General features: G+C 33.1%; 1 protein-coding gene across 1 annotated transcript in view; it reads right to left on the reverse strand.

The window, feature by feature from the left end:
- The window catches only part of LRP1B (LDL receptor related protein 1B), a 2,172,360-nt gene that overhangs the window by 767,790 nt on the left and 1,377,174 nt on the right, over positions 1-27,396 (reverse strand). The window contains 4 exon segments of the mRNA XM_020984719.1: positions 2,656-2,900; positions 3,119-3,283; positions 18,057-18,261; positions 21,216-21,413. Coding sequence (XP_020840378.1) covers positions 2,656-2,900; positions 3,119-3,283; positions 18,057-18,261; positions 21,216-21,413 — 813 coding nt within the window.

The raw sequence follows: 27,396 nt of genomic DNA on the forward strand, positions 1-27,396 counted from the left end.
TCATTGCTAAACCCTTTCCTTAGGAAAAAGATGATTCCTATAGTGTCAACTCCTACCAAATCTCCATGGGGTACAACTGCTATTATCTTGATAAAATACTTCTGGTAATGTCTTCCTAATATTCTACTTGTTAGGCGATTATTTGATTCCACGTTTAAAATTTTTCATTTATCTCTGTGATATTTTGATATATTAGAATCTGTTCAAAGTCAAAGTCTTTTTTGAATCTTAATTCTGCTATTTGTTTTGTTATTCATCTTAGCCAACAGTATTATTTTAAAATAATTTCTAAATTTTTACTTTTTAATTATATTAATACATGGTCTTTATATATATATATACATATATATATATATATATATATATATATATATATATATATATACATACAAATATGTGTGTGTATGCAGATACACACACAAAATCAATTCTTCAAAATAGTAATGTTTCCTAGACTTTAAAAATTAAAATAGTTAAAAATAGGCCATGCACTTTTAAAATCAGAAAACTCCCCAAACGGGTATATAAATACCTAGTGTCATTTCTCTGCACATACAATTAAAAGCATTAAATCAACTCATAAAGGAACTATTAAAGAAATCATATTACCATTTCATCCAATGAATCTTTTGTCATGTCATATAAACAACATCGGGAACAAAATTTTAGTAAATAATAATAATAAGCTTTTACTTGACTACATGATAAAAATGTATGTGTGCATTGAAGGCTTACTTGTATGCATCCTGGTGCTAGAAATCTCATTAATTTCCTACTTAGAGGATTGGGCAACTTCAGTGGGTATCTTTAACCTTTATTATTATTATTTTTTAATTTATGGGGAAATATTTTTTCAATTTTATAACACTACATATAAAAATTTTTAATCTATCATTTTTTAAGAACCTCATTTTATTATTCTCCAGATAACAGCTCTAATATTATTGTACTTGTGTTAACTCCAAGCCTTTGTCATTATTTTCATTGTAGTTCTGTCCTTGGTAATAAAGTATCTGATATGGTCCCTCATTTTCCCCTCCTCAAACAATGGTTGCCCTACTTCACTGAAGCAGATGAACAGGATAGATAATTCAATACTTGTTATATGGTTAGTGATCCTTGTAATATGAAAGTGCTAAATGCCCTCTGATCATCCTCAAAATTGAAAACTGACTGTATTTCACTTAGGAAATAAGGTTTCTTCACTGGAAAAAAATATATAAATATATATCAAGATTAGAAACCCTTCCTCCTATCTTGGGAAAAAGATTTTAAAAATTAACCCCAAGAGGGAAAAAAAGAAATGCAAGCTTTCCAGAAATAAAATCATAATTTGGGCCAAGTAAATCTATAGTAAAAGCAAGTTAAAAATTAATTACATGTCCTTTCCACAAATATGAAAGTGAAAGGAACATTTGTTACCATAATTCCACTTCTGTTTCTTTCTATCTAATGAGAGGTAGCATAGAATAATATATAGAGACTTAGCCTTAGAACCGGCAAGACTTGGATTCAAGTCTTACCTCTGAAAACACACCCACTGTGTAACCCTGGGCAATTCACAGTGCCCTATTCTAGAAATTCTAGAAGACTAGTAGTTGTAGAGAGGTATCAACCTCTCTTAGCAGAGGAAATTCCTCACTGGAAGCTCCCAATACCACTAATATAACAGGCCTAGTCCCTATACTTGCCTTTTTAAACTTTTTTTTAAACTTTTATTTATTGAGGATCAAGTCAAGATTTTATGGACAAAGTAGACAAGCGCAAGGAGTATAAAATACAAGCATTTTACTTCACAGTGACTAATCTTTACTTCTTCCAAATTGGGTTAAAAAAATTTATGTATGATAAAATGAACGAGGGCATCTACTTTTTATATTCTTGGTATATTTCACATTATTCAATCTAAAAATAAGGATTGTAGATTTAGGAGGTGTCTATAAGATGACAGACAGACCATATGGAAGGAGAGCAGGACAGGATTTCACTGGCCATGAGGCTGTAATCATTGTTTTAAAATAGGAACCAACTCTGGCTAGAACTGTCTAGACCAGAGGTGGAAAACTTGTGGCCTTAAGGACATATGCGGCCTTCTAGGTCCTCAAGTACAGCCCTTTGACTGAATCCAAATTTCGCAGAACAGATCCCCTTAATAAAAGGATTTGTTCTGTAAAACTTGGACTCAGTCAAAGAACCTCACCCAATGACCTAGAAGGCCACATGAGGCCTTGAGGCTGCAGGTTCTCCACCCTGGTGATAGCCCATCATGCAGAAATGCCATCACTGTTATTCATACATTTTTTTTTTAAACTTGAAGTGACTGGTTTTCAAAGAAAGGCATTTAAAGACTGTTCTTCCTTGCCTCATAAGTGACATGAATCCAGTCAGAACTCTTATTGTTCTTTTATCTTATATTCTTTCCCCAGTTCTATCCAGAAAAATAATAAGATGGAGGAATGTAGCACAAAGAAGAGGGCATGTTAGGCCAAATATAGTACAACAAATCTTAAAAATAATTTGGATTATGTTTACACAGTAAAAATGGATATATCTCAATTTTGAGCAATGAATTTAGATTCTTACAGTATAAACTCAAGGTTCAAAATAAAACAAAATTCAACCTTTCTGAATGATCAATTAATACAAATGTCTTACCTTGTGGCTGACGGCTGGGGTGGTATATTTGAAGGTCAAAAGGTTGTGCGCTGGTTTTTTGAATTACACTGACATTCTGTCCAGTCCATTTGTTGGCTTTAGATAATGTATTTGTTCTCCAGTCAGTCCAATAGACCTCACTTCCATACAGAGAAACAGCAAAGGGGTGAGAAAGGTATTCATGACCTCGTATGATCTCTATCATGCCTGTTCCATCGTAGAGGGCAGAATAAATAGCATCTGACCTGCAGAAAGATAAGCCCACTATCAAAATCCATTCATGAAGTACCAGTTTCTATAGGAAAAAATGACACAATACTATTTCCTGATGAATGATACCAACACTGTTTTCTGAATTTATTTATAGTCCTGTCATTGCAACATAAAAAGTTAGAATGCCCAGAAAATAACAACCCTAACATCAACAAAGATTCCTACATATTTGAATATTGGTGTTTTTTACCTGGCATCTGTCCATACTATCCTTTTTTCAAAATGGTCTACAGTTAGTCCATTAGGCCAAGCCCCAGATTTCATATCTTTATAGATAGTCTTTCTTCCGGCACCACTCATGGAGGCAGACTCAATACGAGGAAAATTAGCATCCCAGTCTGTCCAAAAAAGAATTCTAACAAGAAAGAAACAATGAGATTATTTAGTTTACCATTTTAAAATGGCATGTTTGTCAAGCAACTCAAAAGAATTACAAATCTATAAATAAATTACTAGATACCATATGGAATACCTTATATTAGGCAATTAGGACATGCATTGTTATTTAGGCTAGGTTCATATTAATAAATGATAACATAATCTAGTGACTTAAAGAACTGATGTGCTTATGATAATAACTGTAACACCATTGATTATTGATTATTCAATAAGTATACAAATTTAAAATTTTCCATGCTCCTCTCTTTTCCTCTATTAGTTATAATTTCTCTGGAGAGTAAAAAATGGAAAAAGGAAAAGAGGGAAAGTGAAGGGGAAGTTAAAAGCAAAGTATAGCAGAAATACAGAGGAAATAAAAATAATGTCATTTCTTGTCAACAGAGTTGACAAATATTTGGTGAGAAAACAAAGTGAAACTATGGGCCAGTTTTTTTTTTAATTAGTCAACATATTTCTACTCCATTGCCTGCAGTACACACACACACACACACACACACACACACACACACACACACACACACACACACACACTTCCTTCCTCTCCCACATATTATAAGCTAACAAAGCAGTTTATAAAACACACTAATTCTAAAACTAATTCAAACATTTTGAGTTCTTAGGCTGTGTATTTTATATTATGCAAGTTAAGGGATGAGGTGGTGAGGGATTGAGTTGGAGATACATAAGTAATGTATGTTATTAGATCTCTAGGGCTTTTGAGAGACAATATTTGTAGATAAAGTAATTAGACATGAAATATTTTAGAATATTATGAAATAATATACAGTGTGCCAAAAGAATATAAGAGTGAAAGAACTATGAATGAGAACTACTTTAATAGTTAGGGAGGAGAGACTCAACATTGGATGTTTATTGGTGAAGAAGGTGTGCTAGGGTTTCAAGGATTGTATTTTCAATAAAGGCTACTTATTAACTCACCATCATAGCAACCCATAATTAATATAAAGTAGGTTGAACAGATTTCAGCATTTCAAATCTTAATTAATCTCTTTCAAATTGTTAAGAAATAAGTTTTTGATTTCCTTTATGTGATAAAAGTAGGATGGATCCTGAACCTTACAGATACAAAGTTCCTTGTTGTGTTGATTGGAAAGATAATTCTTTGATGCGCTATCAATGACATTTTATCCCGAAGTCTTTATAAAGTTGGGATAGTTTTACCCAATAAGAGTTATAATTAAAGCTGTCAAGTGCTAATATTTTGTAGGATGTTACTTTGGAATGAATGCATTTGGGACAGAACAGAGGTAGGGTTCTATGAGTAGCTAAAGACCAACCTGAAGAGATCTGATCACAGGTAATGTTCTGGTGGTTTTCTGAATAATTAAAGGGAGATATTTAGAAAAGGTGCTCCCTTTCTCTGTATGTGTATACATACATACACACACACGCACACGCACACGCACACACACACACACACATACAGTGTGTACATATAAATGCACAAACATATATGTATATACCCATACACATATAGATCATATACCTATCTATACACACACTGTGTGTGTGTGTGTGTGCGTGTGTGTGTGTGTGTGTGTGTGTGTGTGTGTGTGTGTGTGTATGTATACATAATATACCCTCAGAGCCCTAATTAGGTTGGGGTGATCAGAGATCTGTCCCATGGTACCAAAATTTCGATGATGATGACAGTACCCAAACTTCTTCAGCAGGTAAAAACAACTGGGCTTAATATCTGGGTAACAGGAATAATTATGCAGCCCAGAAAGTTACCAGACATCATTTTGTTTCCTTTCCAACTACACCTCCAGCCTCATAGTGTCTCAGGCTCTCTGCCTTATGGGGTCATGATTCCCATCTAGTTCTTATGTCTTGAGGAACATTTCTTCTTGAGATCATCTATAGCTGAATTTGTCACAAAATTTGATTTCACACTGCCTTTCTACTACTTGCCCTTAACACAGTAATTTCTAGTTTTAGCTCATATAAACTAGAAAGTATTTTCTAAATTTTCAACTTGAGGATCACTTTCAATAGAAAAAGATTTTCACTTTTAGTTTAAAATGACACATTGCAAAACTTTCTTAAACTTAACATGTTTACTAAATATAAACATTAAACATGCTGAATAGAATTCTTGGTTGAGTTATTATTAAGGATTTGAGTTTATATTTTAGGAATATTTAAATCATAATATAATTAAATAAGGGATAAAATACACTGGTCTTTTGTAGAGAAAGGAAGGAAATGTCCTAGGAATCAAAAAAACGAGAGGAAAATAATTCATTGAGGCACTCAGAGAAAAAAGTACATAATTAGAGGTAGAAAGAAACCAGAAATTGTGGCGATGCTCGCCAATTGGAGAAAGGCTGAACAAGTCATGGTGTATGATTGTGATGGAATACTATGATGCTATAAGTAATGATGAGCAGGTTGACTTTAGAAAAACATGGAAAGAATTGCATGAAATAATGAAGAGAGAAATGAGAAGAACAAAAAGAGAATGTTGTATATAGTGACAGCAATATTGTTTGAAGTATAACTATGGATGACTAAGTTATTCTGAGTGTTATAACTACTCAAATCAACTACAAAGGAACATACTATCTACCTTCAGAGAAAGAACTCATAAATAGAAGTATGCATAGTATGGTTTTGTGCATATATGTATTATATAGAGAGAATAATATTATATATGTATATATTATAATGTAATTATATGTATGTGTATGTGTATATGTATGTATCTGTGTCAAATGATAGCCTTCTTTAGTGTGGGGTAAGGAAGGATGGAGATGGTTTGAAACTCAAAATAAAAGAAAAAAATAAAATCAATTTTAAAAAGTTAATTAGAGCAAAAGTTTACTTAAGTCAAATTCAGATTATAATAGAATTTATAAATGAGCCTTTAATTCTACAGAGAAGAATACTGAGGCCCAGATGATTGCAGTACCTTTACTCAAGGTTTTTAGTTAGTAGTAGAGGTAATACTTGAACATATACATGTCCTTTAATTCCATATTCAGGTCTCTAACTGCTATTCCTATCTGTCCTAAGTAAAAATCTTTGCAGATGATAGCCAAATATGATCTTTGAGTATAATTGGCAACATCTGTATCTTGTTTCTAATTTACTTTTAGATGCATGTCATTTTTAAAAAAATATCCTGAGGTTTACGTTTTTCAATACTTCAAAATTATATATAAAATAGGAAAATAATATAAGGCTAAGATACTATGAATTCAAACGCAAGGTGAATAAAAGAAAAAGAACATTTAAGAGAAACATTTTGTGGGGCCTGGGTTAATGCAATCGATTAGAATTACCCACAAGAGCCTATTAACCGTACTGTGCTTTCAGTGAGAAAGATTTCTCCTCTGAATTTTTCAGAATGCTAGCAATTAAAGCCACTGTCTCTACTCTATCTATCAAGTGGAGAATTATAGATTTTAGATCTCCTTGTAAACAAAGGAAGGAGTTCTGGTAGGTTTTTTTACAACGGACATTCAATATGATTAAGGTGTTATCTGTTTTATTCAGAAGTATGCCTGCAGTATACATAGGAGACTAGCTAATATGTATTGTGTGTAATAAAAATATGGCTTGCTGTCCTTCCAATTATTCTAAAAATGACTTGCCTTTTCAATCTTCACCCGATGTAGCAGCACAGGGAATCTGACAGCAGTTGCTTTGATGGTAAACTAACATATTCAATTTAGAAAAATAACATATTCAAGAATAAGTTGCTCCAAAATGTATATTTCACCTTACCAGTCAGGGGAAAAACAGCTTCTATAAGTTGATTTCAAGGATCATTTATTTTGATAAGGTTTTGGGAAGCTTGTACTCCCATTGTAACCACTACTTAACATGTATTTTAATGGAATCGAGTCATTTTCTAATATTCTCAATATTTTATAGTAGAAAATGTGTTAGTAGAGGATCATTCAATAAATATTCAATTTTCTAAAAATCAGAAAGATTAAAAGATCTCTTAGAACAGGACATAGGCAAATGATGGACCACAATTTCTTTTAAAGAACTGCAAGAATCGACACAGGCAATGGTGGTTGCATTTATCTGTTAGACTCACATCCTTCTATATTGGGTCAATGAACCATAAACTAAAAAGTCTTTAAGGGAACCATTATAGAGTGGACAATTTCAGTTCTAGAAGGGGCATTATAATCTATCAAATCAAACTGAACAAGGCCAAAATACACTATCTTGCCTCAAAATTGTCACTGAATTATAATATTCAGTACTTCAAATCCAATAGCATGTGTACTAGTTTAATTTTTTATTATTTATTTTAATGTATTAGTTTAATTAGTTTACTATTTCAGAAGCTACACAAATAAGATGAATTAATACTCTACATAATATTTTAATGTTCTTTCATATAAATTAAATTTATTTCAGTTCAATTTAATTCAATAAAGACATATTAAATATCTCCTATGCACAAGAAACCAAGTAAGGAACTATGGATACAAAGACAGATATATCACAAGCTATGCTTACAAGGAGTTTGCGTCTAGTGGGAAGTTTATACAACTGTTAAGTTAAGGCAGTTTTATATCAACTTGGCAGAAAGATATACATACACATATATGCATACATAAAACATGTCAAATTGATACAGCTTAATTTTTGTGATACATATACATATACATATCAATTTGAACTATGTTTTATGTGTATATACGTTATTCATCTGTGAACATATACATTAAATATGTTAAAGAGACAAAGGGACTAGGGGACTTCATGTGCTGGCTTTTTACATAAGTATGATCTCAAGAAAGTTACTAAATCTTCTTAGGCATAAAATTCTTAATCTGTCAAACTGGGATAAAAATGTCATAACCTAGCTTTTGTGAGGGTCTTACACAATAATGTAAGTATATGTGTGTGTGGGTATGTGTACAGATATACATACATACACACAGATAATATATGTATGTATGTGTATATGTAGAGAGAGGCAGAGAGAAAGAATTGGGTTGTTTCAACTGTGTTGCGTTTTTATGACCCCATTTGGAATTTTCTTGCTAAAGATACTGGAGTGGTTTGCCATTTCTTCTCCAGCTCATTTTACTGATGAGAAAACTAAGGCAAACAGGGTTAAGTGACTTGTTCAAGATCACACAGCTAGTAAATGTCTAAGGACAGCTTTGAATTCTTGAAAATGAGTCTTCTTGATTCCAAGCCCAGTGCTGTATTTACTGCACCACCTAGCTGCTGATATATAGATAGATGAATAGATAGATAGATTGATCGATAGCTAGCTAGCTAGATATAGATAGCTAGATAGATAAACACACATATACATATATGCATATATACATAAATATTTACATGTATATGTACACACATGTATAAACACATTTATATGTACATTTATACATCCATGTATGTAAAATTACCTACTGCTATCTCCTAAATTATTACATTTAGCAAACACCACTATATGTAGCAATCAATCAAAAAATATGAATTAAGTAACTACTATGTTGGACTCACAGTGCTGGGTTCTCCTACTTACAAAAAGCTAACATTCTAATGTATATTCAAGACAATGTGCCATAAGTACTGGGGATACAAAGAAAAAAAGGAAAGCTTTTACCCTAAAATAATTTACATAGGATGAGGGTGATTATAAGTTCCTTGAGGGCAGGGGTTGCCCTTTACCTCTTATATGGCACATATCAGGTACTAAATAAATGATTATTTATTGAATATGATATATTCATTTGTCAGTTGGCCAAATTAAGCCCCTTCTACCAGGAGGAGAAAGTGAGAAATAAAAAAATAGAAAATGCTAGGATAATGGATGAACCTATTAGGTATAGCCTCAGAGCAAAAGAAATCTACCAATCCTTATCATTTTAGTACAAATCACACATTGGATATAGAGGTCCTCTCACATAATAATTACTGGCAATGACACCTTAAGCCTAAATTTCATATGACACACCACATTAAAAGGAGGCAAAGAAGACCATTTTGTCTTACAGAAAGTTGTGTACCTCATTGTCTAATCAATTGTGATCAAAACAATTCCATTCCACTTGATATTAATTTGGCATGATTCACAAACTAAGAAAGTGACCAGTGTTGGAGGGGCCATGAGAAACTAGGCACACCGATGTACTGCTGATGGACCTACAAATTGGTACAATCATCGTAGAAAGTTTAGAATTAAATGCAAAAAAAATTACTACACAGCATTTGCCCTATGCTACTGCTAGACTTACACAGAAAAGGGAACAAAGCAAGTTTAAAAGTTCCTATATGTACAAAAATATTTACAGTAGTTCTCTTTATAACAACAACAACAACAACAACAACAAAAAACCCTGGAAAGTAAGAGGTCAATCAATTGAGGAATGGCTAAATAAATTGTAGTATACGAATATGATTGAGTAGTACTTTGCTCTGTGAAATGAGGAAATAGATATTTTTAAAAATACATAGAACTGATACAGAGCAAAGTGAGCAGAAACAGAACAGATTATATAATGACAATACTGCAAAAAAAAAAAATATCTTTGAACGCTCCAAGAACTATGAGCCGTGATCAGTACAGTGACTGAATCCAAAGTACTAAAAATGAAATACTCCATCCGTTTAAAGAGAGTTGATGGATTTAAGGTGCAGAATATTTTATAAAAATAAATAAATGTATATACATGCACATGTATACATATATCACATAAATATATATATATATAGATATAGATATAGATATGTCTACATTTATATCTTTATAAGCAGGTATACAAAAATACACACATGTATATGTTTGTATGTGTATAATTGTGTGTCTGTGTGAGTACAGTGTACAACCATTGAGGGAATTCATTTTGTTTGGTCGTGTATATTTGTTAAAAATAATTTGTTTTGTTTTGCTTTCTTTTTCCTTCAATGTGGTTGGGGGATGAACGGGAGAAAAATAGATTGCTGTAATTAAAAAAAATGACAGGTGAGAGAGTGCTACAGATATGAAATATTGTGTGTATTTCCAGATGGGGTCACTATATTATGAGTTTTACTTAATTATTTTACTTTGTTACAAAACACTCTGTTTTTAATACAAAAATAGAACACATCAATACAACTTAATGTTTAAACAAAGTGGTATGTCTACAATGGCAGTTCTAGTCTTATTAAAAAATGTTTAGATGAAGCCTGAAATATTTTGTGACCCTAAGATTTATTATAAACCCTTATCCCCCAAGGTCTCTGAATATTGGGTTCAGGTTATTTATTGATAGGCTAAGTATAAGTTCAGAATGTGTTTAGTAATAGGAGTGAGCCAATCCCATCAGGACCCTAAGGACCCTTAGGAGGAGATAACTTCATTGCAAGCAAATATTCCTTTACAAAAAGCAGACATTTAAGATTGTCAACTGGTCACCTAACAAAACATGAGAAGTAAAACTACAAATATGGCCCTTTAAACAAGCAAACAAAAAAACCTGAGTAAATAAAAAATCTGAATAAAAATAGTGGATAATTATCCAATTATAACAAGGCAAGCTTACTCTAGTGCATTTAAAATTTAACTGAATTTCCAAATGTCCAATTTGCTTGCAACTTTTCAGAAACACATCACTAATGAAAAGTAAAGTACATAATAAAGAGTATTTACGAATATTAATGCACAGAATAATTATTTCTATGCATTCATTCATTCTCTCTCCAACAGATATTTATTGAGTGCGTATAAAAGTTGTTAAGTGCAAAAGAGTTTAAGGCACTGTACTTGTTCCCAGAGAGCTTACTGAGTAGTACGGGAGATAAGGTAGGTACACATAAAACTAAATTATAAGCCTCAACAAAGTTCAGCAGTGAATTTTTGCTAAGAGTTTCTAAGTATATTTTTTAGAGAAAGTATAATGTCTTTAGATGCCTTATTATTTGAAATAATCTCTCCATAACCTGCTTCACAAATTTTCAAAGAACAAGGGAAAAAGTTCAATCTAAAAAAAATTCATAACCAATAAGGCAATGAGCCAAGATGAGATGAAATAAGTTATTTTTATGTTGCTTATCTACTTGTAATATGTTTTCAAACGTGGAATTCATTGTATTTCTTTATTTATTATACTTGTGTCCCAAGGCAACTTAATTGAAGATAGTTTTAAAATCCCATTTCATTGCCCTCCCTTCTAAAAAAAAGCACTTAATAAATGGGGTTATTGAATTTATTTGAATTTTAATGAGTCAACGGAACTTGTTTTCTGAAAATAGAGACAAAGGGATATGAGACTCTAGGGGTCTTATTTCAAACCCACTAAACTGACCTTATTATTCCTGAACTCTACATTTCAAGAAAATTAAAATTATATCAAATCACATTAGTCAAACCAGGCAATTTAATCCCAGAGCTGAGGAAATTACCACTGTCATCAGAGCCCTTGGGCCATTTTAGTCAGAGACACTTTTACAAGTTAGATTTCCTGCTTTTAATAATCATGCTGATTTACTTCATTTTATCAGCACTGTAATTATAGTAATTAGCTTTAACAGTTAAAAATAACAATTAGTAATGATAATAATTTATCAAAGTTTTCAATGGCATTATCACTTTTCCCTTATGTTCAAGCTAGCACTTTATTTAAATAGTTTGCTGCTCTTAATGGCCTTTTGGAGATACTGTCATAGTCCAAATTCAGTACCAATGCCTTGTACTTGGAATTTAGTAGCTAAAAGGACAGAAGGACTCCAATAAATCTTTGTGTTGTATTACCCTCCCTCCACCCTTCAAAAAAAGAAGCTATATACATTCCTGGGGATGACAGAGAGTGGCTTATCCTACTGGAACTATGTATTCACTACAATTAATGAATTACAGAAGGGAGAAATTTTTATCATAAAATTACATAATTTTAGAGTCTGAAGGGTCTTTAGTAACATAAAAACCTAACTGTAACTGATAGAGAATCCCCTCTATAATATCCCAAGCAAGCAAGACCCTGGTCATTGACAAAAAACTGTAGATGAGGGAACTCTTACTATGTATAAAGGCAGCCCTTGGAACTTTTGGATATCTTAGTAAGTTTTTTTTCCCTAGCCTAAATGTGCTTTTTAATTTTTTTCAACACTTTCACATATTTTCTCTTAGTTCTGCCCCTTGAGATCAAGAAAAATTCATTTAATTCTTCTTCCATATGACTTAGGCAGTTATCATGTACCACATTTTTTTTATCCAGGCTTAACATCTCCACATCTTTAGGCTGATCATTCCTCCACATCTTTAGGCTGATCATTCCATGGTACGGTCACAAGGACCTTTGTCATCCTGGTTGTCTTCCCCTGTATTCTCTCCAACTTCCTAATGTCCTTCCTAATATGGTAGTACAGATGTGGCATGACCAAGGCACATACATAAGGGCTGTCACCTCCTTATTCCTCAATGCTATATCTCTCTTCAAGCAGCCAAAATTATACTAATTTTCTTAGCTGCCATGACATACTGCTGAATCACATTTTGATCATAAAACACTAAGATCCCTAGATCTTTTTCAAGACAAATTGCTTTCCAGCTAAATCTTACCCAGTTCATGAAATTAATTTCCTCAACACAATACAAAGTTTCATGCTTATTTCACTCTATGCTTATATTATTCACCACTTTATTCTAAATATTACATTAATCTAAACATTAATTTCTAAACATTGATGTAATGTTTAGATTGATATTTTTCTGAAGTTCTGTCACCCTGTATATTAGTTATTCCTCTTAATTTTACAAGTTTAATCACTACATTATCTATACCTCTAAACAACTAAATCATTAAAATATTAAAAGTGAAGGGCCATACATATTTTTAAAGCACTATACTTGAGACTTCCTTCTAAGTTGACACTGAATTAATAATGAGTCAATTACATCATTTCTGAATACACCTTTTTGTACTATTAAATTAACTTACCTTCATTTTTTCCCACAAGAATAGCATGAGGCACCTCATCAGATGCTTTGCTTTAAAAAATTATATTGCTAAACAATTTTCCATTAATTATCTTGTAGGGTATATTCTCCTTAAATATTTCTGTCTATAACTTTTCTCTATCTTCAAAGCAGTCATGATTTGGATTGTCTTAATAATTATCTTCTCTTTATGACTATAAAACTACATTAAGCTAGCTGCCATTTCACTTATTTTTAACCAATCCTGTCCCTTTTCCCACAGGCTGAAATTCCCTTGCACAGTACTAAGGTTTTGCAATAGAATTTCCTTACTGTGAAATTTTATGGCTGTAGTACTGAAGATTGTAATTTGAGGCAGAGCTAAATGGCAGAGTACAAACTGAAACCCAGCCGAACTCTCAACATTGCTCTCCAAACAACTTTAAAATGATGCCTAAATCAAATTCTGGAGTGGCAGAGCCAACAAAAAGTCATTTTTCCAGCCCAAGACAATTTAGGAGGTCAGAAGGAGAGGTATGTGACACAGAGGTGAAGATGACCAGGAGCACAGTGCATACCTCACAGTACCTGTAGCAGGCCTTAGATTCGGCAGCAACAGAGATCATATGCTATGCCCAGGAGGGATTTGTACCAAGAATGTAGGACTGGTTCAATATTAGGAAAGCTAAAGATATAATTGACCGCATAAGTAACAAAAATAACAAAAACCATATGATTGTATCAATAAATGCAGAAAAGGGTTTCCAGGGGTGGGAAACTTTTGGCTTCATGGCCATATGTGGCCTTCTAGTCCTTGGGGGCAGCCTTTTGACTGAAGAACAAATTCTTTTAGCAAGGGGATTTGTTCTGTGAAGTTTGGATTCAGTCAAAAGGCCACACTTTAGGACCTAAGGGGCCACATGTGGCCTTGAAACCACAGGTTCACCACCTCTAGTTTTGAGAAAATACAACACTCATTCCTATAAAAAACATGAGAAAGAATGTGAAGAAATAGAGCTTTCCTTAAAATGACAAGTAGTACCTATCTAAATCATTAGTATTTCTATATATTACCAAAAAATCCCATTAGGAAGAGATAGAAATATAAATGCCATTTAGTAACTACAGACAATATAAAATACTTGGGAATCTATTTTCTGAGACAAACCCAGGAACTATATGAACAAAATTATAAAACATTTTTTTCCCCACACAAATAAAGACAGATCTAAACAGCTAGAGAAGTAGTAATTGCTCATGGTTAGGAAGAGCCAATATAGTAAGAAATGATAATTCTATCTAAATTAATTATTTGATTCCATCCCAAGTAAAGTATCAACAACATTTACAGAACTAGAAAAAATAATAAAATTCAACTGGAAGAACAGAAGGTCAATAATATCAAGGGAATCAATGAAAAAAAATGTGAAGGGAGGTGGTCTAGAAGTGCCAGATTTCAAACAGTATTACAAAGCAGAAATCATGAAAACAATCTGGTACTGGCTAAAATCAGTAGAATAGATTATACAACATTCAGTAGTAAATGAGTATAGTAACCTAGTATATGATAAATGCAAATATCCACGCTTTTGGGACAAGAACTCAGTATATGACAAAAATTGCAGAAAACTGGAAAGCAGTTTGACAGAAACTAGGCATAGACCAACATCTTACACCATACATCAAGATAAAGTCAAAATGGGTACATAATTTAGATATAAAGGATGCTATCATAAGAAAATTAGAGGAGTATCAAAAAATATATCTGTCAGATCTATGGATGAGGGAAAAAAATTGTGACCAAACAAGAGATACAGAAGCTCACGGGGGCAAAATGGATAATTTTAATTATATTAATTTAAAAGGATTTTGCACAAACAAAACCAATGCAGCCAAAATTTGAAGGAAAGCAGTAAACTGGGGGGAAAATTTACAGCAATTTTCTCTGATAAAGGCCTCATTTCTCAAATATACAGAGGAGTGAGCCAAATCTATTTTTAAAAAATGAATCACTCTCTCTTTGTAATGGCAAAAAAACCTAGAATTTGCAGGGATGCCCTTCAATTGGGGAATGGCTAAACAAGTTGCTGTATGTGATTGTGATGGAACACTACTATGCCTTAAGAAATGAAGAGCTCAGTGATCTTAGAAAAACATGGATAGACTTGTACAAAATGACGAAGAGTAAAATGAGTACGACTAAGAAAACATTCTATATGGTAACAGCAATGTTGTTTTAAGAACAACTTTGAACAAATCAGTAATTTTGACTATTATAAATACCTAAAATAACTATAAAGGATACATGGAGAAAGACACTAGCTACATCCAGAGAAGATTTTACACACACACACACACACACACATTTGCATTTAATGGCAGCCATCTCTAAAGCAGGGGGGAAGGGAGAAAAATTTATATATGTTTATTGTATATTTAAAAGGAATAGCAAGTTGTACATAATAGATTTCAGTTTCATGTGTGACCATTTTTTTTATTATACTGTTATGGAAATATTTGTTTTATTCCATAAATTAAAAATAAAATAAATAAATATTTTTAAAACTAATAATATGAAAAATGTGCTACATGTATAAATTAGAGAAATGGAAATTAAAAGAATTCTTAAGCTACCACCTCACATCTATCAGATTGGCTAATATAACAGGAAAAAAAATGACTAATGGAGGAGAGGATGTAGAAAATTTGGCACACTAATGCACTGTTGGTGGAGTTGTGGACTGCACTAACCATTCTGGAGAATGATTTAGAATTATGCCAAAAGTATTATAAAACTGTGCATACCCTTTTATCCAGCAATGCCACTACTAAGTTTGTGTCCCAAAAAGATGAGAGAATAAAAGAAAGACTGATATGTAGAAAAATGTGTATAGCATGTCTTTTTGAGGTGACAAAGAATTGGAAATTGAGGGGATGACCATCAATTTGGGAATGGCTAAACAAGTTTTGGTATATGACTGTGATAGAATACTATTATACTTAGAATTTGATTTGATGGAATACTATTTTATTGTATTGGAATAACAATCAGGATGGTTTCAGAAAAATCTGGGAAGACTCAGCTGAGCTGATGTAATGTGAAGCAGGCAGAACTAGAAGAATATTGTACATAGCAATAGCAATATTCTAACAATGATCAACTGCAAAAAAGATCTAGCTACTCTAATCAAGAAATAATCCAAGACAATTCCAAAGAACCCATGATGAAAAATGTTATCCACCTCTAGAGAGAGAACTCAGGTACTCTGAAGGCAGACTGAAAAGTACTTTTACTTTCTTTAATTTTCTTGTCTTGTTTTGTTTTTGCAACAGGGACAATTTGGAAATAGGTTTTTCATGATTTCACATATAAAATTAATATATTTCTTGCTTCTTTAATAGGTTGGGAAGCTGTGGGAGGGAGGGAGAGAATTTGGAACTCAATCCTTCTGACAGTGAGAGAAGGCAGCTCCAGAGGATAGTGTAGCCTACCCTGTTTCTTCTGAACTATTCTTCAGTGGAGTGTGAGGTGTCTCTTGCCAACTGATATTCTCTATACTACCTTGTGCCTGAAGGCAGAGAAGAGAACATATCTCCTAGTTCATTCATCCCAACCAGAGATGGAAGATTAGAGTGGGAAAATGGGCTAGAGAAAATGCGCTCATTTTACTCATGATCTGCCTCATTTTATTTTTTTTATGCTTTTGCCTGCTTTATCTGAGTTTTCATTTCCTCTAACCAAATACAATCAGTCCTATAAACCTGAAAAACATACATGCATGTGCACGTACACTTGTGCGCGCACACGCGCGCGCACACACACACACACACACACACACACACACACACACACACACAAACATGGGGAGCCAGAGAAGATGCCCTCCTTCAAAAAAAGAGCAGAGAGAATGACAGAAAACTGAAAAAGAAACATGTTCTTTGACCTGCCTCCCCTGCCTTCCTTCCATTAAAAAAAAAGTCTTGTTTTCCTTGTGGTGACTTAAGACTTACAAGGACTTAAAAATATTTCCTGGGTAGACTTGTTTCCTGGAAAAATGAATAGCAACGGTTAACCTCTTAACTCTCTGCAGTAAAATTTGCCTCCCCAGTTCTAGGGAAACATTTGTTTTCTTTGCTTCTAGAAAGTCCCAATTGTCAAAGTCTATTGACTTGGACTATTTCAATTTTAATTCTAAAATTTTCTTTTAAGATATGCATAGAAACTATAAAGGACTACTTATTTAACATCAGTGCCTATTTAACACAAAGGCTGGTCCTATTGTTTTTAACCATTAGAAAACAATTACAGTCCCTCTCTGGCAGGGTAGATTGAAGTTCATTATATATTCCTGTCAGAAAGAGTTGATGCAGCTTCCAAAATGACTAATATCCAAAACCAGACTAAATAAATATGTTACTTTCCACTTAAAGAACCAAACCAAAGAACCCTGGAAAACCAAAATCATGTATCAAACTACTGGATTTTTTAAATCAATTAACTCCATCAACTCATAATTTGCACAGAATGGCTTAAAATGAATTACTTTAAGGTAGAGTTTATTTAAGTGAAATGCCTTAATTAATTCAATCAGAGATTTAAAAGTAGAGAGCTAAGAGGTTATTTGGCACAATCCTCTTGTTCTGTAGAAGAGAAAGTTTGAGACCAATTGAGATGAAGTGACTTTTATGATCATAAAGATAGTAAATAATAGATCTAAGAGTCAGGCCTAAGACCACTGTTGATAAATCCACGTCCCTTTCCAATGTGAAATGTAGCCATAATTGAAAAAAAAAATACATGATGAGAAAAGTAAAGTTTCTTTACCCATATCTTGGATCCAAAGCAATAGCTCTCGGATGCTCCATAGCACCTGCTATCAGTGTTGTTCTCAGGGTGCCATCTAATTTGGCGACTTCAATTTGGTCCAAATTGCTATCTATCCAATAGATGTTTCCTGCTATCCAGTCTACTGTCAGACCTTCTGGTGTAGCTAGGCCATGTTCTACCACCACTTCAATTGCTCCTACACCTACAAAAAAGAAAAGAAAAGAAAAAAGGCAAGTTTTATTTATGATCTGAATCAAGAAAAGGAAAATGTCTTATTGAACTATGGTCAGTTGTGTAGGACAAACAACTCCCTATTTTACTGAGAAAAGATGAGGCAACTTGTAACCGAAATGACAGTTACAGTTAATGTAGTATCTAAAAAACACTTCTGTCAAATGGTGATATATGTGTATTGGATTATTCTTTTCTGACAAAATAATGTGCCCTGATTTTAATCACTTAAGGAAAGATAGTGGGTTAACCAAGCCTCTGTTTTCCACCTTCTTGTCTCTTGGTATGGAATACCTTTTTTTTTTTTTTAAGTGCTCATTAGTGGAGCCATAAAGAGAACAGTGTTTCCTTCCAGAGTGCTAACATCTCTGTGTGTGTGTGTGTGTGTGTGGTGTGTGTGTGTGTGTGTGTGTTGGGGCAGTGGGAGAGAATGGGACAGTACCATTCTTGGTCTTGACCTCTATCCTCTGGTCTGTCATTCATCCTCAACTACACTGCCTTCAACGTATAGTGAAACTGCTCCTCTTCTTTTTTTTTTCCTTCCTTAAGATGCTACTTCCAATGCTCCATAATCATGAGAATCCTTTCCCAGGGCCCACTTTCCTCCACAGCTGCATTACTTGGCTAACTTACATGTGTTGATAAGTTGGAGACCACTGACTTTTATTTGACTATACGGAAATGTGCCAGATTCTCTGGGAAATGGGCCATTCTCCTTCTCTCTGGCATTACTGTACTTAGAGTAGATTGTTCCCTGTAACCTTTGACACTATCTGAACTTATTCTGGACATAAAAAATAAAAATTATAACTCTGTATGTAAGATATTAACCTTTATCATGATAAGGCCAGGGAATTGAGGAAAACCATATATCAATCACTTGAGCTTTTAAAGACTGGAGTATTATTGAAACTATGGGCTAAGCTTTGCTTTTGTTATCTGAGATGATAAAAAGCTGACTATAGATGTAAAACTTATGAACCTAAATTTCTTATTCATGGTACTTTTCCTGTAGGTTTGATTACAGGACTGACTTTTTTTTTTAAACTACCTACAGCCTAAGATACATGATTAAAGAGACATATTAAATTAGCCTTAGTTTGACTTAAGAAATGATTTCATGGAAATATTCCACAGATAGCAAAAATTTTTGGAGCATAAAAATACTGGGTTATATGTCAGTTGAAAGTTCTAAAAAAGATGGTATTTCTAATGTTTCCCTTCAAATTTGTCATCTGTACTAATTCTGGTGGAATGGAGTATTTAAATTACAGAGAGGTTAATTGACATATTGAGGCTGATAAAGGGGTATCATTAATGATGTTTTCTGACAAAATCAAATCCAAAAAAAAAGTTTTTTTACAGAAATCTTGAAAACAGTGGTTATTTACCCATAAAATTTACTACCATTTGGCTTACTTGCAAACCTTACAAAGTGAAAGTATAGGAAGCACAAGAAGACAATTTTAATTAGTCTTCCATAAATCAGAATTTTAACTACCTGGCATCTACCTACCATTCATGTCAAATCAAATATGTCAGGAAAAATACCATTATTTTATTCTCAACAAAAAGAAACTAAGAATCATATTCTTTAAGTAATACATAAAGTTTTGACCAGCCCTCCTGGTATTTTGTGATGCAAATAGTAGCAATGCATAGAATAAGCTATTAATAGTCAAAAAAAAAGTTTATATATTATAACGGTTATACATTTTAAGCAATGTTCTTATTTTCTAATACTTCACTGTTTTCCCCAAGGCCTTAATTTTGGAAACTTAAGCCAAATGAAATAATGCTGTTCACATTTGATTATATTACTAAGTATTTGGTGGGGGGGGGAGAGATGGAGGGTTGATGATTGACCCTATAACATCTTCCACTGTATCACTTTGAATTATTTCCTCCTGGTGCCAAATAACCAGACTACAATTATACTGAAGAGTAAAGTTTTGACATGGCCACTTTTCATAAATTACAGAAGTGACTTTCAAAGTAATTAACAACTTGAAAGTTAAAAAGAAAAAAAAACTTGAAATGCACTTAGGTGGTTATCCAAACCTAAGGAAAGGAAATAATTTTAATTTGGGCAGAAATGTTTTATACTTACCATTGAGGACCTTCTTATGAACTAATCATGCGAAAACAGAAAGAAGAAAAAGAAAGAGAGTGGAATGTTCTTCACACTAGTACTTTTATTGGTTTGTTTTCAGTTATGCTATTTGACTAAATTTATAATTGGTAGAAAACCATAAAGCAAATTATTTTAACTTGAAAAACAATGCAGCCACTGTCATATGGAAGACAATATATATTTTTTCTGTATAGATGTATGTGTTTGTGTGTATGTGTATGTATGTGGGTATGTGATTATACACACATATATATTAATATACTTCTGCCTTTCCGATATAGATAAACCCATTGCATAAAATAACAACTAACATTTACATACAACTTCAACTTTGCAAAGCACTCTACAGTAATGATCTCATTTGATCTTCAAAACAAACCTATGATGTAGGTGCCATTATTATCTCCATTCCTCATTCATATAAAACCCTGGACCACATGCCTACTCCATATATCTATTGGTTTTTCATTTTAAAGTGCTTTCCTTCATTTCTCTTGTCTAGGAAACTAAGGTAGAGAGAGATCATGACTTGTATAGGATACCCCAGCTGATGCAGGACTTGAACTCAGGTTATCCTGACTTCATGTATAGTGCTCTAGCTGGTGTGGCACCTACTTCCTCCAAAATAGTATGAAAAACAAATGCTCGATTTCCTGGGAATGGAAACCAAAATCATTGCCAGTAGCTCTTGTACAATTTATGTGAGGGGCCAACACTTTATTAGAAATTATCTCCTGATGGTATTACTTTGGTACAATAAAGTTACCTGAAAAGTAAAACAAAATTCATACCTCCACTTTCCGAAAGTTTGCCTCTGTAAATTCTGTCTTCCACAACATCTGTCCAATAAAGTAAGCTCTGATTGAAGTGAAAATCAAGGGCTATTGTGTTTCTTAATCCAGGAACAAGCAGACTGTAGTCTCTCTTGTGAAGATCAATCCTTCTGATTTCATGTCGTATAGAAAAAATGATGAATGCTTCAAAGGGATCTGAAATTAAATGTATTTTAATAGAAATGTTTTAAAAATACTAAGATATTCTAGTAAATGGGAAGGAACAGTTTTAGAGAGAAATGCCCCTTTTAAAATATACATGTAACTTATTCTACCATTTCTTTTCATGAAAGGAGATATTCTTTTAATCCACAATTTAAGAAGAACTTGAAAAACTTAGGTTTCAGAATATCTACTAAGAAGATAAAAAAGAAACTTGGTCTCTTGAACGCATATGCTTTTTTATGTTCAAAAAACAAAAGCTGCGCAATCCAAGAAGTTCCCATTTTTGCTTGTTGTCAGAAAATCTATAGCCAAAGCTATTGTCCAAGTGGTGTAACCTCAGGGGCCTGCAAACATTTATTCCTTCTCTTTCCTAAAGTTTTCTTCAGATATAATTTTGGGGTTTAATTTAACTGAAAATTTCACTTAAAATATTTCATCTACTTTTAAAAAATCTACAATCTGCTTCAATAAATTAAGTGGGAGAAGGATATATCATGCATGCATATATACATATATATGTATATATATATATGTTTTATATTTGTGCACGTATATGAACATATGCATATAGAATGATGTGCATCAAGAAAATGAATTAAAAGCAAAAGTTTTATGAGTGACTACTAAATTCTTCATTATTTAGGTTTAGCTTAGGGTTTGGAGAGAAGGATTCAATTTCTGTGATTTTATTGGTATGGGAAATTCACTGTTTGCCTATGCAGAGAGGAAAGTCGCCTATAATTTATAGTCTTAGAGTCTTGACCAACATATTTTGAAGCTATGTGAATCATCCATAATCACTTAGTATACTTTGTCAGAGGAAGGACTTGGTATGCTATTCCAGTTTCAAGGCTCATTTCTCTTTGTATTACAGAACACTTCCTCTCAGATTTAACATTCATGACTAATTATGTATAAGATAGACCATGGTCTATTTGTGTTAATCTCAGGGGAGCTTCTACAGTTCTCTTGCTGTCCTAATTTTGTTTTGTTTTTTTACAAATCCAGGTAAACATTTTTGGCTTTAAATTCCTTTGTGAGGTACAACAATTAAACAGGCATTTGTTGAATGTCTAGATACTATGGGAAGTACAGCTAAAGGATAAGGCACAGTGCCTCCCCTCAAGGAGCTAACTAGTGTGTTAATAAACTGTAATGTTCAAAGAAATCCTGAGGAAAATAGAAATAAAATAAAGTAAGGGAAAGCCTGTAGGATTGAAATCTCATAAAAACTAAAAGCAGAAGCTTTGTTAGGTGATAAAACTTCTCATTGGCTAGTTAAATATTTTAAGTCCCCAAGGAAAAACTAAAAGCAAACCAGGTCTGGCAATCCACTATATTCTGCCTTAATGTTTCAGAATAATAAATCCTTATCGCTGGAATAAGCAGTTACCTCTACAGAATGATGTATTGTACACACTCAACATTGTCAAAAACTGGTCTAAGGCAGCACAGGGTTCCCCATCATAAACTGAGATTATTGCCTGTGTATTGGTTGACATCATTAAGATTAGAAAGGCTGAATGTTTGGCCAGCTTATCTCAATGCTTTGAAGCTATACATACATATACATATATGTGTGTGCGCATACATGCATACATATATGTATATGCATGTAGATACACACATAGACAACATATATACACTTTAATACACACACATACTTTTAAAAGGGGGGTGCTACATTATCTCCCTATTGAGGAACACCATCTTTCCCACAAGTTTTATAGTAAGCAGTACTGTCAGGAGCTACTTAATGAAATTTTATGATGAAGATGGTTTCTTTGTTGTGATTGATGTGTTAAGAGTGAAATCACATTTTCTCCTGACTCTGGGGGAGCTCAAAATGCTTCAAATTTGCAACCATAGCAGTGTCTTGGAGATAGGCAGTTGCTAAAATTTTTCATCTTCTAAGAGAAAATTCAGTCTGAAGGGGTCCAAGTGTGTTCTAAAAGCAAATAATTAAGTTAAGAAGCAAAACTCCATTGGCTCTGAGCAAAGATCAATCAGGGTGGTAGTGTTGCCAGCTGTGATGGATTGTGGTACTGATTGGAAATTAATACATATCTATTGATCTTGATTTTATGATGCATGATAAACCAATTTTTCAATGCTTAAGATTCATAGAAATTCACACATTCTTTAATCTTGCATTAAGGAACCTTTCTAAGTCTCTTCTTGTTTTAAGATTCTATGATTTGTTGAAATGATTACTTTTACTTTGGGGGTGCAGTGTATTAAGATTAATGAACATATAAAAGGTTAGTAGAAAAACGTAAAGATCAAGTATCTGAATTCCTTATTCTCTAAATTCCTCCTTTTACAAAATGAAATCTTATAAATGTAATATACTGAACCAGAAATGCTTCAATTTAATAATCATGTATTAACCTCCCATCACATACAACATACCATGGTAGGCTCTAGGTATGTTAAAACAAAAATCAAAACAATTCCTGTCCTCAAGGAGATTAAAGTCTATTGCTTACTTGATAAATAGCCAATGAATATTGACAGTGAATCAGCTTTCATATATAGCTAGACAACCTGAGACTCAAAGAAATTTAGCTTAAAGTCCTATCTCTTACATATATCATCTGCATGACCCTGGGACCCTAGGTATGATCTTAAACATTCAACATCCTCTGATATATCTCTAATAGAGGGATATTTAATTTTGTGTATGTGTGTGTGTGTGAAGTATCCTTTTTGTGATCTGGTGAAACCTATGTGCCTCTTCTCAGAATAATGCTTTTAAATGCATAAAATAAAACACAGAATTACAGAGAAATAATTTATATTGAAATAAAGATGTAATTTTTTTCCTATCCAAATCCCAGGACCCTCTGAAGTCTATTCACAGACTTCCTGGTCCACTCTGTGGATACTAGTTAAGAAGTCTGCTAGAATTTGAAGAACAGTTGTTTATATTCATGGGTACAGGGTGTTTTCTCACCAAAGAGTTTCCAAAACCTATGAAATTACAAGTCCTATCACACATAAAAGTATATGCATTTCCAGACATAGACATAGATTTTGAGCTGGAAAGTATTTTAAGACAACCTTCTAATTTTACAGGTGAGGCAACTGAGGCAGAGACATGTTAAGTGACTGGTGCAATTGTACCATATTTGTTTTTGCTAATTTATTTTTGGCCATAAGGGAGGGTTTCATCTGGAAGAGAAGGATGTTAAACATCATTGGCACGTAATCACAAAAAGAATCAATATAATGTACTTAAATGTGCATAGAAAGGACAGGAGAAAGGACTAGAGTGGGAGAATAACAATTTACTGGTTTATTTTAATTTTAATAGAACTGGATATATTTTTCTTGGGGGACAATAGCTGAACTCAATCTGACATGAATGTCAGTGGCATTCTGAACCAGATATCAATTTTTACTTCCAGTGCTTTTTCAGTGTATCTACTCCTCATCAGTCATTGAACTTAAACACCCCAAACCATCACAATATGCACAATTACCTTCTTAACATAGAAGTGACTTGAGAATTATGTGCTTCAGAATATTCTATCTGATATTATAAGTACAAATCCCAAAAGGCCATAATTTGCATTTTCTCAGTGAGGAGATTTGTGTTTGAAAATGTAGTATATCCATCAATTGACTGCTTTGTGACTTTATTCTATATGGAAGACCTAGTAGTCTTATCCTCAATCTACTATTAGACTTCCTAGATATTTTCTATTTTTAATATATATGCTTTATTAATGACTTTTATGAATAAGACTATGAAAACAATAGATGAGATATCTTGCTGAGGCAAAGATTCCTCCAAACTTCTCCCAGGGCACCTTGGCAATGTATTTGAATAGCTATTTCTATACAAAGTGCCACCGGTTCATTATTATTATTATTTATTACAAATAATAGTGCCACTGGTTTATTATTATTGTTATTTATTACAAATAATACATTATACTTTTGTTACTCCACACTTTCACCAATTTTATTATTCCATGTTTTCCATAATACATATTTCTAATTTATTTTCTGTTTGAATATTTAAGTGCTAAGTAGGCCAACTCTACTCTAGCTTAATATCATTTACTTTCTCTATCCCCTCAGAGCTATGAAAAAGGAAATGTTACAATGCATCATGAATTTTTTCTTAAAAAGAGCCTTAAATTGGAAATTGGGAGGTGTAAGCTCTAGATCTGGCTCTCTTCTTTAAAATGTTATTTTGTATTTGTTTATTTGCCTGATAATTACATTTTGTAACCCTTACTCCCAAGTAGAATGTAAATCCCTTAAAGATGCGTTTGTTTTATTTTTCTCTTTCTTCATATCTCTAGCGCTTACACAATACTTTGGACATAGTGGGCATTTCATGTTTGCTAAATTGTACTTGGCTACATTTACGGCTAGAAGAATCCATTGGTAGAGTGCTAGGCTTGGAGTCAGGAAAACTTGAGTTCAAATCTGCCCTTAGACACTTGCTAGCTATGTGACCTTGGGTAAGTCACTTAACCTGTTTTCATTAATCCATTGGAGAAGGAAAAAAAAATGTCAAACCACTCTAATATCTTTGCCAAGAAAACTCCATGGACAGCATTGGTGTGCTATGCTCCTCCTGGTCATGAAGAGTTGGACATGATTGAACTATTGAACAACGATTAAAAACAACTGGCTACAATTCATTTAAGCTCTCTAGGCCTCAGTTTCCCCATGTATAAAATGAAAGATGTTACACCAAGTAATCTCTAATATCCTTGTAAGATGTAAAATTCTATGATTTGTTTATTACCAAATATGGGCCATGTTGAGCAAAAAGTAAGGGACGAGATGAGCTATTTAGATGTCTACCAAACCTATGTATTCTGTGGGGTTTGATGACTGCCTCAGTATTTCCCAAAGATGATTTTTGTGGTTATCACTCTTTTAAATTTCTTCCTGAATTCTACCTGTTATGCCAGTGTTGTGTTACACTATACTTACTCTATTAATCTCTGTTAGGAACCAGAACAGTTGAATATTAAGAAAAAGTAGAAAACTGTTGTGAGGGAAAGAGAACATAAAGAAAAGGAAGTAAGGGAAAGAAGTTATGGGGAGAAGTGCAAATAAGAGAACATCTTGGGGAAATAGAAATCACAAGTAGCCTGACTGAAGCAAAACTGAGGAAAATAACAAGTTCAATAGAGAACCAGGAAAATACATTGTTATGTAAACAAGTCCTATTTAAAGAGATTCATGGTTTCATGCACAGTCTTCTTCTGTTCTGTATTGTCTATGTAAATTCTCATGTAGTGTGATGTTTAATTTTTAAAAATTAAAGAAATGAAAAAAGATGTTGTTGTGGAAGTTAAGGAAGGAGTTTTAAGAGGGAAGTGACCAATAGCATAAAAGAATTGTAGTCAGGAGGTGGAAAAGAATGACATCAAAGGAAAAACTACTTGATTTATCTAGGAAATCACAAATGACATTAGACATATTAGTTTCAATGAAAGGTGATAGAGAATCATAGAAAGAGCACTGGACTTGGAGTCAGGGGAGATGGAGGTGTGAATCCTAATTCCAAGAGTTAATTGCTGTGTTACCCTGAATATATCACTTTACTTCTCTAAGACTGAATTTTCTGATCTGTAAAATGAGGTTAATAATATATAGATGACCTAAATTTTTGAGCTATTGTGCAAGAAGAATTCATGAACTTTAAGTAACAACATAAATGTGTTACTTATTAATTCGAATGATGGGTCAGAAACTAGCCCAAAGGGACTTTTAAAAGGGAAGAGGTGAAAGTGAAAATGATGGCAATAAATGGAGAAAAAAGTAGAAAGAAGAATGAGATAATTAGGGAAGAGAAAAGGGGGAAAATGAAAAAAGTGGTTATTTGATTTGAAGCTTAAAAATTTTTTTTGTTTCTTTTCCAAAAATAAAAGCCAAGAGTGACCAGCAGAAGTAAAATAAATAAACACAGAGATCACACCTTTCAGTGAGAGCTGAAAATTTT

The sequence above is a fragment of the Phascolarctos cinereus genome, unplaced genomic scaffold (genome assembly GCF_003287225.1).
Source record: "Phascolarctos cinereus isolate Bilbo 61053 unplaced genomic scaffold, phaCin_HiC Scaffold_726;HRSCAF=1367, whole genome shotgun sequence".
Classification (NCBI taxonomy): Eukaryota; Metazoa; Chordata; class Mammalia; order Diprotodontia; family Phascolarctidae; genus Phascolarctos; species Phascolarctos cinereus.